The sequence below is a fragment of the Salmo salar genome, chromosome 15, assembly GCF_965601325.2.
Source record: "Salmo salar chromosome 15, fSalSal1, whole genome shotgun sequence".
NCBI lineage: Eukaryota > Metazoa > Chordata > Actinopteri > Salmoniformes > Salmonidae > Salmo > Salmo salar.
Genome location: NC_138305.1, coordinates 90,801,405 through 90,820,716, shown reverse-complemented (window position 1 = coordinate 90,820,716; position 19,312 = coordinate 90,801,405). Strand labels below are relative to the sequence as shown.

At 40.9% G+C, this 19,312-nt stretch overlaps 2 protein-coding genes across 4 annotated transcripts in view; one reads left to right on the top strand and one right to left on the bottom strand.

Moving 5' to 3' along the window:
• Positions 1-263: 263 nt before the first annotated feature.
• On the bottom strand, positions 264-5,372 carry apex2 (apurinic/apyrimidinic endodeoxyribonuclease 2). Its single transcript, XM_014146473.3, has 6 exons — positions 5,130-5,372; positions 4,830-4,913; positions 4,337-4,520; positions 4,015-4,158; positions 3,819-3,888; positions 264-3,682 (listed from the first exon to the last, which is right to left on the bottom strand). Exons 1-6 carry the CDS (start codon positions 5,242-5,244, stop codon positions 2,513-2,515), a joined length of 1,767 nt encoding a protein of 588 aa, XP_014001948.2. The 5' UTR covers positions 5,245-5,372; the 3' UTR covers positions 264-2,512.
• A 5,720-nt stretch (positions 5,373-11,092) lies between these two features.
• Positions 11,093-19,312, top strand: part of LOC106572386 (protein bicaudal D homolog 2) — a 36,290-nt gene continuing 28,070 nt past the window's right edge. The window contains exons 1-3 of one of the 3 annotated variants that reach the window (XM_014146475.3): positions 11,116-11,304; positions 11,861-11,912; positions 12,018-12,349. In XM_014146475.3, the coding sequence (XP_014001950.1) occupies positions 12,104-12,349 (246 nt within the window). In that variant the 5' untranslated portion in view covers positions 11,116-11,304; positions 11,861-11,912; positions 12,018-12,103. Of the gene's footprint in view, positions 11,305-11,860; positions 11,913-12,017; positions 12,350-19,312 lie in introns of all 3 variants that reach the window. The other 2 variants (XM_014146478.3, XM_014146474.3) reach the window with 2 other exon arrangements.

The following is a 19,312-nucleotide window of genomic DNA, read 5'->3' as shown; positions in this document are numbered from 1 at the left end:
TGAGGAGGATAAGATGGCCCATCAGCAGTATACCCACGTTAATATGTTTAATGACCAAACCATTCTGTTGTTGGTGTATGCCCACATCATTCCAACACATAACTGCTGCTTTTTAAACATACTTAATTACCTTCTTTTTTTTTTTAAAGGAAAACCATTTCACTTATTGTAATTAATTGGTCATATTTCATAGAAATCTGGAAACACTGGACAGTTACTTTAAAGCATTTTAGCTTCACTGTCCAAATAAATACTTACAGGAGTGCAATTTGTTTCCCTTTTACTGACAATATATAGTGACGGTCACATGATCATAGAAAAACACACTAGTAGTATGCTAAAGGCATAAACAGGGATACATTAGCAACAAAAACAACGGCCATCAATCATCCCAGAGAAATCTTTGACTGTGTCTATAAATTGCAAAAATCAGATAACTATAGATTAGGATCTTTCCTCTAGAAACAATTGCATACAATAAGCTACAGTAGATCAACCGATAACCTACATTGGCCAGAGGCGGCAGAGAAATGTACGCATCATCTCTGCTTTGACCACTTAAAAAATATGGTCTTTGATATGACGTCGTCTTCAGAATGGTGTCGTCTGCAGCAATAAGAAAACACTTCCCCATCACGGAATTTTGATTGAATAAAGGTCCCTCACATAATAGTAGAAGTGTTAACAACTTCTATTTATGATGTGAAAGAAAATATCTCGAAACATGAACAATGCTTGACATTTGTTCATATTTAAGACATTTACATTATTTGACCTTGAAACATGTTTTAAATGTAAATAATAATATTTCTGTATACAGCACATAGGCTACTAGCACTGTACAGGAAAAACAGTTGCGACTCCATAAAACCATTAGTGAGTAGACTGGACAGAGGCCCTAGAATACAAAACAGGTATATTTGAACAAAGCAAGTGTTGCTGGACTTTTACTGTGGTCAAAGAGCTTAAAGTGGGGTGCCTGGACACAATAGGGTACAAATATAGCACTGCACAGGAAAAACAATCCATTGTGTGTGTGTCCATAAAAACATGGTTGTCTACTCAGTAGGCCCTAGAATACAAAACAGATTAGTTTGAACAAAAAGCTAGGTCATAGGAAGCTTTATGTCAACCTTTGAACAGTGCGAAACATCCCAGCAAACATGCCTACATTGGCATGATAGAAAGGTCTGGAACCCTGTGTTGGGCTTGGTGTGGGCAAGCCCGTGCCCACATGTGGCCAATGGGATATCAGCACCAGGGACAGCTACCGTTTCAGAATGTAATGTTGTAAGCCTACCTTCGATTATGTGGCCCAAAAACACATTGTGATTTCATATTTTAGTCTATTAAATGAAGACAGTCTCTGAGAGACTGCCAGGGAATGATAGCCGATATACTGCACAAATGCTTCAGTTGCAGATACAGGTGCTGCTCATGATGTCCCAATTTATACCGGTAAGCCAAGGAGTCTTGTTTGGAAATGCATGAGAGGAGTTTCAATGTCACATGCACAAGTACAGTGAAACACATTCCTTGCGAGAGGAAGTGAGGAGGGGGGCTGGGTTGGGGAGGAGAGAGAAACTGCATGGGAGTAGAAGCAGATACTGTAAATGTTGGGAGTGGCTAAGTAGGAGTAAGGCCTTGCGGTGTTCTGTTCCACAACACAATCAAGAAGAGCATCACTATGAGGAGTACATGGGGGAAAATTCATTCAGAGGCAGATTATTACCTACAGCAGGTTTTCAAATTCCTTACTACAAACAGATACATGTTAAATGCAAAGACAATGAAGCTCTGCGTCCTAATATATTACAGATGTTTCATCACATCTGTAAGTTAAACATATTGATCTGAGAATAAAGTTGTCATCAGACAAAAATATAGTAATTATTTTGGGCCGTCTTAACTAGAACTTCTATAGTAAGGTGACCAATTTAAATGGAAACAACTGCCATCAGCACTGTGTTGTAAATCAAATAGGGGGAATAGGAAGAATATGGGGACTCTAATGGTTTCACAAGAGCCTCCTCAGCTCTTCACATGCAAAGTTGAAAGACCATAAAAAATAAAATATTCGTAAGCATAGGAAGGATATGAAACCTTGGCATAGCCAACTCCATATAAATAATGATGCAGACCTATGATGATCATACTTGAGTCCTGCTACCATCTAGTTCATAAAGAACCCCGCAGCACACAAGGAATACTATTTTCTGCCAAACACTGTATATTCATGCTGCACTATAGATGAAGAGAAACAGATCACTCTGTGACTAAGTTTAGCATCCATTGTAATTTCATAAGCAGTAATATACACAACAGTCTCTTTGGATGCTTGTCATATGGTGAGAAAGGCCTCAATGTGATTACGTGAAATACGTTAGAGAAGTTAAAACGTCATTTATAAAACTACTGTCTTTATTTTACTTATATATCAAATTTACAGATTAAGAATGCTTATAAAAACACTACATGAAGGAAATGTCAGTGCATTTCGACGGCATAGTCACTATTTTCCTTTATCTACCCAGGAAAAGAAATTACAGCGAGCCTCAGGATTGGATGCATGGCCCTGAGGGCGGTTACACACAAAGAACTGCTTGCCCATGTTTGGACCTGCCTTTTTGACAGTGCGGAGTACACAGGGTTCCCCATGAGCCTTACAGGGGGGCGGTAGGGGTGGCCCACGCAGGACCGTCTTCCAGAACCCGCCCAGTGAAGCCCCCTTCCTGGGACATGGGGGGTCTACAGTAGCCTCTGAAGCCAGGGCTGCATCCTTCCCCTGGTTTTGACTATTGACACTGGCATCCTGTATGTTGCTGCCCGGGACATGGACTTTGTCTCCCATACAGACACCCTGGGGATCTTCTGTGCACGGCGGGCCTGGAAGTGATGGGACATCTTGTCCCATCACTGCAGAATGTCCTCCCTTGAAGGTATGTGGTTGTGATGGGGTCACTTCATTTCTCTCTTCTCCCCTCTCACACTGACTCACAGGTATGGATTTGGGCTTAAAAAAGGCTAGGAGGTTGCCCTGGGGTTTTGGGGTAACAGCCTTCAGTGTCATAATCTTTTTGCTCTTTGGGACACCAGATTCCACTGCCAACTTCCATTTCTTTCCAGTGGAGCTGGTCCCTGCTGATCCCAGTGGATTCAGGTTCTCTCGGGTCTCCCCAGTCTCCTGAGATCCTGGTAGTGGGTCCCTGCAGGCCTCTCTGGCAGGTTGTTGTTGGTCCATCTTGACAAGGAAGCGTGAGAGTTTCTGCTGCCTGCCAGCAAACTCTGGTAGGTTGCGGGTACAGAGAGGAGGCAGCTTGGAGCTGGACAGGAGGGGGCAGCACAGTTTCCCCCAGACAGGGCAGTGATCAGACCCCTCCACCTCTGGCATGATGTCTGCTGCCACAAACCCCATTTTAACCAAGGGATGGTCTGCGAAGATGTAGTCGATACGTGTGCCATAGTTGGTCTGCCTGGCTCCAGTCATAGTGTTCCAACAGGTGAAGGCCTTGGAGCGTGTTGGGTGAAAATGGCGGAAGGTGTCCACAAACTTGCCGCTGCTGAGGGGTTTTGATGAGGTATTCTCAGACTCCTCATGGTTTTTTTCATAATCCTTTCCTTCACTGTCATCAACCAGTAAACTGTTTAGCCATTTCCTCCCGGGGTGATCCTCAAAATCATCCTAATAAAAGTAAACAGATAGGAGTAACAACATCAGCTATTAATAAACAGATGTCAAAACTCAAAAGTAAATGTGATTATGTCTGAATGAGGACATCAAACCTATCACCTGAAAGAATTCTGATTACTTCACTTACTATGTCATCTGGGTCACAGTGATCTATGGGCCGGTGGGATGTATTCACATCTCCCAAGATGATTACACGGCTGGGTGAACGAGTCAGATAAACAAAGAGAAATTAGACTTCCAATAAAATGCATTGAACAAATCTCATATCAGTTTGTCCCCTATTATGATACCCACCCAAACCCTCCTGCATATAGCCCACTCACCTCCCAGCTTCCAAAATTGCTTCAGCCCGACATTGAAGCAGCTTGTAGAACTGCAGTTTGAAATGTTTACGTTCAGGCTTTTCTGGGTCAGCTCGTGGGCAGTATACATTGATAACCGTAACTGTTTCAGGTGTGTCTTCACACCTGTGAAAAAGCAAGTGGGCACACAAAAACAAACAAACACTCAGATCATTGGGGAAACAATGGCTTTTCAGTGCCACAACAAGTTAACAATTGATACATTTCATGACATTATTTCAGAAAACCTAAAGAATAGCATGGGACAAATCATGTGATAAAATTATATTTTTTTCCTCCGTACATGACTCTGTGCTGTGTGAGAACAGCCCTTCCCTCATTGTCCAGGAGCTGCAGCTCCTCACTGGAGAACTCTCTCGGGTCACCATAGCATCCAATGGTTCCCTCGTGGTTGGTGGTCAGCAGACCGGTCAAGCCCTCCTCTGCAGCAAATGGGGTGGCACTGTCTTTGCAGTAAGTAGCAACTCCTATTTAATAAACAGATTAGTGAGGTACATATTAATGTGGGAATGTGAAGGCGCAATGGGAATACTATTTCTGTGGTTCATTCTTTTTTTGTCAGGAATTTGTGATAATGGAACTAATGGATCAATGCAATCCATGGGAACTAATTCAAACAGACCGGGGACACCGTTTCAGGGGACCCAAGGGTCATTGTGTCTTGTTCTCTGATATAAGAGGGATTATGTGGCTATTTTGTTCAGATGAAAATGACTGAATCAGGGCTTGCATGATCCCGAAGCTCAATACTTTGGAAAATTATGAATGGTCCCAACCTGAGTAGCCACTGCGTCCGCGACTAAAGCTGAAATAGGAGTTATAACCTTCAACAATAGCAGTCTTCTCATCCAGCAGGTCTCCTGTCACAGACAAACACAGGATGACAGAATCAGTAGCTAGCCTAGCTGTAACATTGTCAGTTCAAATTGTAGCAGAGAATGTCACATGTATTATACAATCACATATTTATCATATAGCTTCTGTTACATTATCAAGTTAGCCCGAGTGCCAAACTGTTTGCCCTATCATGCTTGCCAACTTCTTATACTGTAGAATCTCCCGCGTACAATTCTTACTTGTTACTTTTGTCTCTTGGACACATACGATGTCAGCATCCAGCGACTCAAGCGCCTTTTTAATTCCACCCTTGAAAGTCCTTATGCCATTAATGTTCCAACTGACAATCTTCATGGTTTTACGGCACTCGTGACCAACTGTTCAAATATTTTTTACAATTTGCTTTACAAAAATTGTACTTGAAACGTGACGACTGGTTAACACGGAAGTGACCCGGAAGTACGTCAATCGAATAAGAACATTTTCGACAGTTTCTCAACCCAGAGGCACAAAATCGCGAGACTTCCGGGAAAGCTTGCAAAACAAACCAAGCAGACCAGGCCGGGGTTTGAGAAGTCAACGAGAGAAATAAACAATTCTTCCTTAGTTGTTCAATTTTCTTGAAATCTAAAAACACAACCTAGATAGGAGCCAATGTCTTTTAGATGTACTATGCAGAAATCACTCCACCATTACCTGGTTGCTAAAATTCAAGTAGTTCACCCTAATTTCAGTTTGTGACAAAATAAGCAAGTACGGGTCAAACTCATTCCATGGAGGGCCAAGTGTGTGTGAGTTTTAGCTCCTCCCTTGGACTTGATTGATTAATTAAGGTCAGTGATTAGTAAGGAACTCACCTCACCTGGTTGTCTTGGTCTTAATTGAAAGGAAAAAACAAAAAAGAGCTGACACTAGGCCCTCCATGGATGAGTTTGACACCCCTAGTGTAGAGAATCATTGTACCATCTAAACCGCTGTGAAATATATTTTCCATAACCAAAAATCTTTTATTTTCAGCTGGTGTACACAACTAAAAGTAAAAGATGAAAAAACGAAACATAAGAACGGGAAGCACAGAAATAGCGCGCATAGAACACATCTACTACCTTCTTAGATTTGCTTTTTTGAAAGTGACAAATTGACACGTTTTCATTTTCGTCAAAAAATTTAAATGTTTTATCGAAGGAGTGTCTTTGATATGACGGCCTGCACATGCGCAGTTTGGAGCGAGACGACAGTAACTGTAGACCGGATGACGTATTTCTGCACATGAGTTTAGCTAGCCAACGTCGCCATGACATCGCATACAAGTGTGATCTGGGATTTCTATTGGAGAAGCAGTTTTTGCCTATCTTCATACTGTACTGTCTTTGGTCAAAGTACATCTGCATTGCTTGCTCTTTGTGGTTATATAAGCACTTTGTAACGTTTCTGTATAAGCACTTTGTAACATTGATTGATATGTGATAGAGCGGTCAGGAGGAGCTCTGTGGACCCTTCGTGTCCTGAAGTAATTTAGCCATTCATTGTAGTGATTGCAATCTTTAGATGGTTTGGAACGTCAAACTGAGAGTGGCGTAGCGGTCTAAGGCACTGCATCTCAATGCTAGAGGTGTCACTACTGACCCTGGTTCGATTCCAGCCTGTATCACAACGGCCGTGATTGGGAGTCCCGGTGCCCAATTGGCCCAGCGTCGTCCGGGTTAGGGTTTGGCCAGGGTAGGCCGTCATTGTAAATAATAATTTGTTCTTAACTGACATGCCTAGTTAAAAAAAAGGAGGCAAAAAGTAGATTTTGGCTTGGAAAAGTTGAATATTTTCAGAAGGAGTTGGGTAATTGGTTAAGGGAGGTGGATTGGAGGTTGAAAAGATTGAGGGAGGCAGAGGAACGGGTTTCAATCTGTTGAAGCTAGAAATAACAAGGGTTAGGGTATGTTGAGGAAGATTGGTGTCAAGTTTAAACAGAGTGAGCCGGACGCCAGTTCAAGTTCTGGAGATGAAATGGAATGGGTAGAAGGTGTTGTGAGGAACTTGGTGCCCGAGCCTTGCATCGATGGTCATGGTCATGATAAAGATATGTTTGGTCCAGTGGGAGTGAGAGTTTTGAAGAGGGTGGGACCAGGCCTTTTGTGATGTTTGTTTGTGTTTCTTCAGATTAGAGGGAGCAGGCGCTCCATGTGACGTAACTTGGGGAAAGACCTGTATCTTGCTTTGCGCTTAAGTACATGGCACCATTGAAGGGAGTGATTTCTGGGGTAGTGTTAAGTGTGGAGGTCGAGCAATTTAAGTTGAAGATTCCTGGTGTTTGTGACGCCCGCCGTTTACTGCGATGCAGATTCTGTGGGGAGTTATGCTGTTAGAGCTTTTGTGCCGAATACACTGCCGTGTTAAAGGTGCCAGATTTATGGGCATGTCACAGCAGTGTGTAGGAGGGAGATTCTAAGATGTGGGAAGTGTGCAGGAGGATATGGGACCGAGGAATGTGTAGTTTTGGTGGGAAAAGTTATAAATGGATCACTGGAACTTTAATAATGCCACTTTAATAATCAAATCAAATCAAAGTTTATTTGTCACGTGCGCCGAATACAACAGGTGTAGACCTTACAGTGAAATGCTTACTTACCAACAGTGCAATTTCTAAAACAAAATAAAATAAAGGTATTAGGTGAACAATAGGTAAGTTAGGAAATAAAAACAACAGTAAAAAGACAGTGAAAAATAACAGTAGCGAGGCTATATACAGGCACTGGTTAGTCGGGCTGATTGAGGTAGTATGTACATGTAGATATGGTTAAAGTGACTATGCGTATATGATAAACAGAGAGTAGCAGTAGCGTAAACGAGGGGTTGGCGGGTGGTGGGTGGGACACAATGCAGATACCCTGGTTAGCCAATGTGCGGGGGCACTGGTTGATCGGGCTAATAATGTTTAAATATCTTGCATCACTCATCTCATATGTATATACTGTATTTTATACCATATTTTGCAGATTGCCTATGACACTCTGTCATTGCACATCCATATATTTATATGTATACATTCCTTACTTAGATTTGTGTGTATTAGGTAGTTGTTGCGGAATTGTTAGATTACATGTTAGATATTGCTGCACTGTCGGAACTAAAAGCACAAGCATTTCGCTACACTCGCAGTAATATCTGCCAACCATGTGTATGTGACCAATTCGATTTGATTTGTCAACTTTAAGGGTGTCCATGTTTCTGGGATCAGAGGTGTCCGGTGCGAGAGAGGCAGGTTTAGGTGTCCAGGGTCAGAGTAGAGCAGAAGATGTTGTAGGCTGAGGCAGTGAATAAAGTAGAGGAGGGTGGATGAAGGGTGAGGGATTCTGAGAGGATCCTTGTGAATAGTAGATCTGTAACAGAACAGAGGGATAGGCCAATGAGTGATACAGCCTATGTTTCAGTAAGGTTGGCTTCTTAGCGTTCATAGCAATGGTTATAAACTGTATCGCAGAGATGGAACTTAAGTCACACAAAATAGATGTTGTTGTGGCAGCTGCAGAGAAGTACTTGGGGGTACGAGATTTGACTTCAGAAGAGTTAGAGGGTGTGTTGAGTGGTAGAGATGTCTGTTTGAACTACTGGTGCACAGCTTGGACACCCATGCATACCCCACAAGACATGCCACAAGAGGTCTCCTCACAGTTCCCAAGTCCAGAACAGATTATGGGAGGCGCACAGTACTACATAGAGCCATGACTACATGGAACTCTATCCACATCAAGTAACTGATGCAAGCAGTAAAATTACATTTAAAAAAAAAACAGATAAAAAAAAAACGTATAGAACAGCGGGAACTGTGAAGCAACACAAACATAGGCACAGACACATCCTTACACACAAGATAACATACGCACTATACACACACGTACACTTGGATTTTGTACTGTAGATATGTGGTAGCGGTGGAGTAAGACACTGAGGGCACACAGTGTGTTGTGAAATCTGTGAATGTATTGTAATGTTTTAAAAATTGTATAAACTGCCTTAATGTTGCTGGACCCCAGGAAACGTAGCTGCCTTGGCAGCAGCTAATGGGGATCCAAAATAAATACAAATACCTTACCATAACGGTTTTATGTCACGTTCACGTGCTAGTCCAAACTAGCAAACTCAGAAATGAAATGTCAGACTTACTACCTCATTGTAGTTATACACGTCGCATTCAACCAGTTAGCATGTCCTGAATCATTATAATTTAAAACAATTCTGAATGAATACAATTGCACTAGAATTGTCATATTTTTTAAATATTTTTTTTTATATATATATTTTACTTATTTATATATATTTTTTGTATGTATTTTGTATTTTCTTGTTTATAGCTGTGTTTTGTTTTGTTAGACATGTTTGATGTAGTGATGTAAGTTGTTGATAATTTTGTATAATGAATTAAAAAAATTAAATAAGTTTATGCTCGTCCAATAAGAAAAAGAGAACATGGATGAGAAGCATGCAACGAGTTGTATGCGTTGTTTTTAACTGTTTATTTGACATTATCTTTGGAATGATAACTTTTTGTAACAGAGTAACAATTGATTTGATAAAATATAATTCTGTCTGTCTGTCTGTCTGTCTGTCTGTCTGTCTGTCTGTCTGTCTGTCTGTCTGTCTGTCTGTCTGTCTGTCTGTCTGTCTGTCTGTCTGTCTGTCTGTCTGTCTGTCTGTCTGTCTGTCTGTCTGTCTGTCTGTCTGTCTGTCTGTCTGTCTGTCGCATAGAGATAGATAGATAGAGAACTCTAGTGCCCAAAACCTTGTTTCAGCATGACGACTTTCACCATTTTGAAATAGTCAACTGGGTTGGACTTCGAATGGGTTAAGGAAGGATCAGCCAATGAAGTATACTCGTGAGCAAACACTCCATAACTGCAGGTGGCACTAAATCGCCAACCTTGGCTTTATACCTGTTCAAACAACACACTCCAGGACTGTATGCACCTTTTCAGTTTCTTTGCTAACTCATAGAAGTAGTAATAGAAGAAGATTATTGACTACTTCAAAACAGGGGTTGGAACCAAAATTATTGTCAATTTTTACATTCTGAACAGAACTTTTTTTTTTCAACTACCAAAAAAAAGTTCTGAACCGTTTAGAGCGCCCCAAAAAGTACCTGTTTATATTGTTACTTTCTATTCCTTTTTAAACCTCAGATTTTTATTTTTTTTACATGAAGCTCAACATTAAATTACTTAACCAATCAGTGCTGATAGAGCAGTTTACTATGGAGCTGGCAAGCAATAGCCTAGTGGTTTATATGCATGATAGACAGACAAGTGTACAGCGCAAGATGAGACTTACATTTTGTGGGTGGTGAGAGAGCAAGAGAGGGAGGAGGAGGCTTGGCTTGAAGCACTGAGAATCTTGTTATGATATGGATTATGTGAATTAGGCCCACAGAATTATATCTACGGATGAGAGGCTTCTATGAAGTAACTTTGAATGTCTTTGAACTTCTGAGAGTTGCCTTAACATTGGACCAGAGCTAACGTTAGCTAGCTAGATAGCTAGCTAACAAGCTTGTGTGTGCAGAGCAGCACCAGAATAAAAAATATGTCTTACCTTTTTGTAGTTAATACATCCAATGTGAAACGTGATAACTACAGTATCCTTAACTAGCAATGAAAAAGGTAATCAATTCTTCTCTAATTAAAAATGTCTCCCTAATTTCTGAATCACGCTTGTAACTTCGCGAGTAGGATACAGTAACCTAGCCTTCGCAGGGGGAGGGGCAGGTAGCATAAACAGACAATAAACGATTTCCATCTGACAGGCGGGCACTGAGTGACAGAGTCAGGGCTTTGTATAGGTACTTTGTTGCGTTTATTTGTGGGACTGAAAAAAACATGCCATGAACGTAAAATAACATGATTAACCGTTTCCCATGCTTTTAAAATAATGGTTCAGTTCCGGAACAGTATAGATCACTTTCATTCCCAGTTCTGATTCTGTTCCTCAAAAATGTCTTATTTTTTTCTATTTTGTTCCTTGAACCGGTTCCAACCCCTACTTCAAAATGGAAATGGCTTCAATATCACTGCCCGTGCTCTCACGGACGCCATAGCAGTACAGATTCAATGATGCAATGTCTGTAAGTCTATGGTCTGAAGTCATTCCAAATGTTGTGACGCTGGACGTTGCTAGGGGGCAGTCTTTCACTGGTCTGTGTCTACTCACTCTCGTTGCTTCGGCGCGCAATGACTTTCAAAGTGCTAACTCAAGCTAGAAAGCAAAAAGCACATTGGCTGGAAAACCGGGGCGGTTAGCTTGTCCACACAGAAACTCGACGACGAAGTGTCAAATTCTCCCTGAGGGTTGCCGGTTAGCTTAATTTAAACACAAGATTTTGAAATAACAAACTGTACTTTTGGCCACAAACGTGAATCGATATTGGAGGTGAGTAATATAGCCAGCTAGCTAATGTTAGCTATGCGTTTGATTGGTATGTTAGCGGCTGAATTCTAGGTAGACAATTAGCCTAGCTAGCTAGTCTGACCACAGATAGCTATAAGTCTTTGTTTTGACAGTTCTGACAACTAACTAGTGTAGCTAGCTAAGAAAATGGGAACGTTAGCTAGCTATCTGCGAATATTCGTGTCTGGTGACGTTAACTGTTAGTTCGCTTTAAGAATCAGCGTTAACTAGCTATTTCGCTAACTACTGCTAACAAATTAAATATAATTGTATTGGTCGCCTACACATAATTTGCAGCTGCACCGAAATGCTTCTAGATAACTTGCCAACCATGTTGGAAAGTAACGTTAGCCTATAAGCTGATTGAATGCCAGCACACAGTAACGTTAGCTACAGACGGACAGTTGCATTTTTCTTTACCCTGACAACAAAGATCACAAGTAAAATGACTGAGAGGAGCCAGTTAAACTCATCTGACTCTTGACCGTCTGTGGCTGGGCTGCCAAGTTTATTATTCACTTCACGCCATTTTATCCAGTTGTCAGCTGCCAGCAACTCTTTGGATAGCAAATCATATTGTTAAACCTCAGGTTAGTTTGAAGTTGCTTTCAACTCATTGGTTACTATTTGTGGCTTTGAACAGTCCAATGACACAATCAATGTTCCTGGGCTGTTTCCTTCCTCCTCCCCCACAGCTAGCAGTAAGTAATGAGGCAGGAGGATTGAAAGAGGAAGCAGGTGTCTCAGCGGAGTATTGGGGAAGGAGGTGGAAGAGGACAGGATGCTTGAGGAGGCAGGCCAAGCAGGGACTGAGGCGGAGAGAGATGAGACGGAGATGGGGGGCATGGACCTGATGGCGGAGGTGGTGAGGCTGAATTTGGAGCTCCGGGAGGCCAACGAGGAGAAACTACAGGCGGCCCGTTATGGCTTAGTGGTGCTGGAGGAGAGTGCTGAACTGAAGAAGAAACACACCCAGCTGGAGGAGGAGTACGAGACCCTCAAACAAGAGCAACAGCAACTCAAAGAGGTCAGCAGAAATGTTCAATGTCTATAGCTATTCCAACCTTACAGCTACTACTACGTGTGCACGGTGGTGACATTTTCTGTGATAGATTTTGTATTGCTTTGTCTAATCATGCTCCACACGAACTACTTCAGTGTGAACAAGTGCGAGTCACGCGCTGCTCTGTATTGACCAACCTGGGATTAGCCACACAATGGACTTCCTGTTAGGACAGAAGCTTTTAGATAAACTGTTCTACACCAAGAATTAATCACAATCATAATGTTGCTCGGGAGTTGTTCTTAATCCAGTGTTACATAGAAATGTATGAATTGCCTACTGAACATTTGATAGAGTATCTTTATGGAACCTATCATGTTGAACTCTGTTACTAACTTGGCTGAATGACAGTTTCCCCAAGACTCAAGAGGCATAGCCAAGGGTTCATATGAATCATTCAGTTTGTGTGATAGAGGAGGATAGGTCGGTTTCTGCTCCTGTAGTGTCGTATGATGTTGATGTGTATAGATGTGATACTGTTTATCTCTGCTAGGGATCTGTGATGGAGGGATGAGAGCACATTAGTCAGCATATCCCATGTTGGAAGTGGAAACTGGAATTAATTTTAAGCTGCTCTGTTGAATGTAGACTGCATGGCATTAGAGGGGTGAACAGGGCAGAGAAATATATTATTCGTAGCACGCAAATTATTATCACTGGTATTAAGGTTAAGCGGCATTCATGTAAATAGATCATCTCATAAAAATGTATATTGTAATGGGACGTACAGTCACATTCTGACTATTGCTTTTGTTAATTCATTATTCTAGCTAGTAGCATCCAACATAGACCCTGCACAAATAGGTCTACCATTCTGTTTTAAATACCTCATTTTAAAGTAATATTATTTTTCACTTTCAAATATATGCAAAACAAAAACAAATGATTTCAAATTTTAACAAACCATAACTCTTGTGCGCAATGACGACTTTGAACAATTTACACAGGGGAAAAAACTAACATTTTACTGGAAAAACTGTGCAGAATTACAGTAAAACTCCCTCAGTTTTATTGTTACCAAACTTTGTATCTTCAGTTTGTCCTATAAATGTGTTTTTATAAAATGTTCAGTGTAAATTGTTAAAGTAGTCCTTGTGCATAGAGTTCTATGGTTTGTTAAAGGCCCAGTGCAGTCAAATGTAATTTCCCTGTGTTTTTTGAAAATATATTTCCACACTGAGGCTGGAATAATACTGTGAAATTGTGAAAATTATGATAATGCCCTTTTAGTGTAAGAGCTGTTTGAAAAGACCGCCTGAAATGTCAGCCTGTTTTGGTGGATGGAAGTTTTGGCCTGCCTGGAGACATCACCAGGCGGTAAATTAGTTGATAGACCAACAAGACACTTCCAAATCTGTCTGCCATAACAGCTAGTTTTCAGTTTTCCCCTCCCCACTCCCAGACAGTCCTAGCAAAATCTTGCTTAAGGAATTGCTCTTTGCTAAGAATCTATTTGTTTGTTTTTGACCATTTTAATTGAAAACACAGTAAGGTACTTAATTGTTACCCAGAAATAATTTTATATTATGATTTAAAAAAAAAAAAAAAAGGCTGCATTGTAGGGCTGGGCAATATATCTATTGAAATCGATTAATTCAAATGTATGTTTTTGCGTGATAATGCAAATTACCGTATCGCAAGAATCACGTTTTTATTTATCCCTTTCATGGGCGTTTATGTCTGTTTTGTTCTGTCTTTTTGGTCTTGTTTCCTTCGCTCCTTCGGTGTTGTGTGCACTTTACCATTTACACCAGAGATCTGTTTATAATGACGAGATGTCTTTACCCTAACAATGGGGAGTCGTTGTCCCAAATGTGGGAATGTAGGCAATAAGCTTAGATCCAAAATAAGTTCATTAAAATGTATTGGGCTTATTTTGGACCGATTTTTGGCGAGCGTGAAACCCCTCGCTTCTTCCTCTCTGTTCATACAAACACACCAAGCCCCTCCCCCTGCCACTCACAACAACAAATATGAGAGATCACTTCTTCTCTGACAAGCGGTTTCAACTCCCTATTTGCATTTGAGGGTTGGTCCAACAGAATTGGTCATATGGACACTGAAACACATTGAAATATTATTTTACTATAATAGAGAAGTTAACAATACCCTTTTAATGTCTCAACTCCGCCAATTGCGACACTACTAAAAGGGGATTGTCATTGAACATTGATTCTGGGAAATGTATGCTCAGTTTGTCACGCACGGCATTGCGGTACCATGTACTGCTTACAGCATTTTAGCCAAAGACTGTTTTACTAGCTGTCTAGTCTGTGTTTTGTAAATGTGCAATAAGCATAAAACACAATTCTATAAGGAATTGGCCACCCGTTCTCATTCTGAGAAAAGTTAGGCCCCTTGATTTCAACATGTGGACAGGCTAGCATGCTGTTCAAACTGTTGGGAGATGGACAGTAGGGTGTGTTCAATCATAACAATTTAAACTATTATGCCTTGTTAGCTTGCAAATAGATCCAAGTAAACTTGAATATAAAGATTAACTGGCAACTCACTAGCACGTGGCCTTGTGCTTGAGAGATTGAGACCAGTGTCTATAATGCCTGCGACAAAAAGTTAGTATTTATTAGTGAATGTGCATTAAGCATGGTTCTGGTAAAATTTGTAGCAGAAAGGCCATTTTCATAGACTTGAAAGCTAACTAAGTGATTATTGCAAAAAAGCAGGTTAAACTATTTATATTAAATTATTAGTAGTTCTTATGCAGGGTTGGAAATTAACACCTTCCAAATCCGGGAAGATTGTCATTGGCTGGTAAGAATGTCTATTTCACCAGCCACGTTCGCGGGTGGTCACACATCATTTGGGAATAGTTTTTTGTCCAAAGGCCATATGTAGAAGTTTGGTTGAGTTGACAAGATGGCTATTAAAGTGTGACCTTTTTCCTCATGTTTTTTGACCAGTTATATAATTTTGTTCACAGCTAGGTTGTTTTTTTCATTGTTTTAGTTTTCCTCAACTTTCTGCTGCTTAGTGGTGGGGAGTCGACCCCAAAATAATAGATTCCTTGCCCATCAACTCCCATTTCTGGGTGTCAAGCTTCGATTACGCTAAGAACCGACTCCTCTAAGATTCAGTATTTTTGCAGTTGAGGAAACTAGTTGCCGTAGGCTACTTTCGAGAATACTGTCACTTTGTTTACAGCAGAGAGCGAGGGGAGGGGCATACAGTCAAAACCATGCATCGGTAATCAAAAGATGTATAGTCTATCGCAATGCTGTGTCTCTCAATTTCTTGACTTGCAATGTCTCGCGCAAGTTCACTTAAGTACGGCCTATCAACGAATAAGCTAAGCTATTCTACATGGAACAGACCGAAGACCAAACACACTAGCGTTTTTCATAGCAAAGAGCAGGTGAGCCAGGGGGAGGGAGGATCAGGGCAGGCAGACACAGTCGGAACTGTGCGCATAGGCTATATCTTGGTAATCTGTATCTTGCAATGCCTCGTATATTCACCTAAACTATATATTAGGCTATCAATGAGTGGCTAAGCTATTCCTTATAATGCCAGTGAATTGAAGTTGAACATCGCCAAATGCATCACTTTAATTAGGCCTAAATCTGCAATAAAAAGTATTGTGCCTATATCTTTTTAATGAAACCCTGGCTGTTGATGTCCTAGGTCAGGCTCTCCAACCCTGTTCCTTGAGAGCTAACTTCCTGTAGGTTTTCGCTCCAACCCCAGTTGTAACTAACCTGATTCAGTTTATCAACCAGCTAATTATGGAATCAGATGCTCTAGATTAGGGTTGGAGTGAAAACCTTCAGGATGGTAGCTCTCCACGAACAGGTTTGGAGAGCCCTGTCCTAGGTAATAGATCGCAAAGCAGGCTATCTCTGCTAAACTTCTTGGAAATGGCAAGTTCACTTTCTCATCCATAAATGCATCTCAAGTACAAATACGGTTCAGCAGTTGAAATCAGCAGGATGGGGGGCATTGTTATTAGGAAGGACAACGCCACGTGAAATATTTTCACCACTAGAATTAAAAACCTCCAGGTTTCCATCATAACAGTCAGTTAAGTTAGAAGAAATGAAGAATTACAGGGTGCAGTCTGGAAAAACTACTGTGTCAATCGGCCTCTAGAATAACGCACATGCTTGGATAGTGATTACATAACCAAAGTCTCTAGTAATACCCTTCCGAAGCGGGATATAACATGGCCAAGAATAGGCTTATCAGCGTAGAGTGTGCAGCAGAACAGTTCCGTATTTCACTGAAAGAATAAACGTTTTGTTTTCGAAATGATAGTTTCCGGATTTGACCATATTAACTTCTATGGGCTAGGTGGGACGCCAGCAGCCAGTGAAATATCAGGGCGGCAAATTCAAAAACAACAAAATGTCATAATTCAACTTTCTCAAACATACAACTATTTTACACCATTTTAAAGATACACGTCTCCTTGATGTAACCACATTGTCCGATTTCAAAAAGGCTTTACAGCGAAAGCAAAACATTAGATTATGTTAGGACAGTACATAGACAAAAATAATCACAGCCATTTTCCAAGCAAGGACATGTGTCAATAAAACCCCCAAAACAGCGAAATGAAGCACTAACCTTTGACGATCTTCATCAGATGACACTCCTAGGACATTATGTTACACAATACATGTATGTTTTCTTCGATAAAGTTCATATTTATATCCAAAAACAGCATTTTACATTGGCGTGTGTATGTTCAGAAAATGTATTCCCACCAAAACGTCCGGTGAATGTGCACATCAATTTACAAAAATACTCATCATAAACGTTAACAAAATACATAACAATTATTTTAAGAATTATAGATAGACTACTCCTTTATGCAACCGCTGTGTCAGATTTTAAAATAGCTTTACGGAGAAAGCACATTTTTCAATATTCTGAGTACATAGCTCAGCCATCTCGGTGAGCTATTCAGACACCCGCCAAATTCGGGGCAACCTAAACTCAGAATTAGTATTAGAAATATTGTATTACCTTTGCTGATCTTCAGCAGAATGCACTCCCAGGACTGCTACTTCCACAAGTAATGTTGTTTTTCTTCCAAATAATCCATATTTATGTCCAAATACCTCCGTTTTGTTCGTGCGTTCAGGTCACTATCCAAAAGCATGATGCGCGGAACGAGAAACGGAAAGTCAAAATGTTCCATTACCGTACTTAGAAGCATGTCAAACGCTGTTTACAATCAATCTTTAGGGTATTTTTAACGTAGAATTGCGATAATATTCCAACCGGACAATAGCGTATTCATTCAAGAAGAAAAAGGAGGGGCACGCTCGCAGGACCGAGCATATCCAATCCCTTTGTTGCCAGGCAGATCACTCAGTAACTGAGCTCCTATTATCTGCCCAGTGACAGGAAAATGCTCAAACCACTTTCTGAAGGCTTTAGACAGCCAATGGAAGCCTTAGGAAGTGCAACGTCACCCCACAGACACTGTAGCTTCGATAGAGAATCAAAAGAACTACAATTCTCAGACTTTTCACTTCCTGCTTGGATTCTTCTCAGGTTTTTGCCTGCCATATGAGTTCTGTTATACACAGACACCATTCAAACAGTTTTAGAAACTTCAGAGTGTTTTCTATCCAAATCTACTAATAATATGCATATTCTAGTTTCTGGGCCAGAGTAGTAGTAACCTGTTTAAATTGGGTACGTTTTTCATCCGGCCGTGAAAATACTGCCCCCTAGCCCAGACAGGTTAATGACCTTAGGCTCGTATTTCTGTGTGTTGTTAAGTCTATGATTTGATAGAGCATTCTGACTGAGTGGTGGTAGGCAGCAGCAGGCTCGTAAGCATTCATTCAAACAGCACTTTCGTGCATTTGCCAGCAGCTCTTCGCTGTGCTTCAAGCATTGAGCTGTTTATGACTTCAAGCCTATCAACTCCCGAGATTAGGCTGGTGTAACCGATGTGAAATGGCTAGCTAGTTAGCGGGGTGCGCGCTAATAGTGTTTCAATCGGTGACGTCACTCGCCCTGAGACCTTGAAGTAGCTGTTCCCCTTGCTCTGCAAGGGCCGCGGCTTTTGTGGAGCGATGAGTAACGATGCTTCGAGGTTGGCTGTTGTCGATGTGTCCCTAGTTCGAGCCCAGTTAGGGGCGAGGAGAGGGACGGAAGCTATACTGTTACACTGGCAATACTATAGTGCCTATAAGAACATCCAATAGTCAAAGGTATTTGAAATACAAATGGTATAGAGCGAAATAGTCCTATAATAACTACAACCTAAAACTTCTTACCTGGGAATATTGAAGACTCATGTTAAAAGGAACCACCAGCTTTCATATGTTCTCATGTTCTGAGCAAGGAACGTAAACGTTAGGTTTTTTACATGGCACATATTGCACTTTTACTTTCTTCTCCAACACTTTGTTTTTGCATTATTTAAACCAAATTGAACAGGTTTCATTATTTATTTGAGGCTAAATTGATTTTATTGATGTATTAAGTTAAAATAAGTGTTCATTCAGTATTGTTGTAATTGTCATTATTACAAATAAATAAATCGGCCGATTTAATCGGCAGCAGCTTTTTTTGGTCCTCCAATAATCGGTATCGGCGTTGAAAAATCATAATCTGTCGACCTCTAGTTCCTACACATCACCTTTAGATATTCAAACAAAATAGGCCTTTTATAGGCTAAGTTGATGAGTAAATAGGCAGCATCATGCTCATGTCAGTCCTCTAAAACGCAAATGTAGTCTTCCTAGTAGGACTCTGCAATAATATGGTATGTGCAAATCCGTTTCAGCGTGCTTTGGGAGTCGAGCAAGAGTCCTCTCCTTCGACTCCAAATATCCTGGAGTTGTGCACTACTATTTCTGCTAGGAAGACATCGTAATCAGATTTTTTTCCATCACAGATAAGCGAGTACCCAAGTTACCATGGTAATGGCCAGTCCCTTAAAGTGGC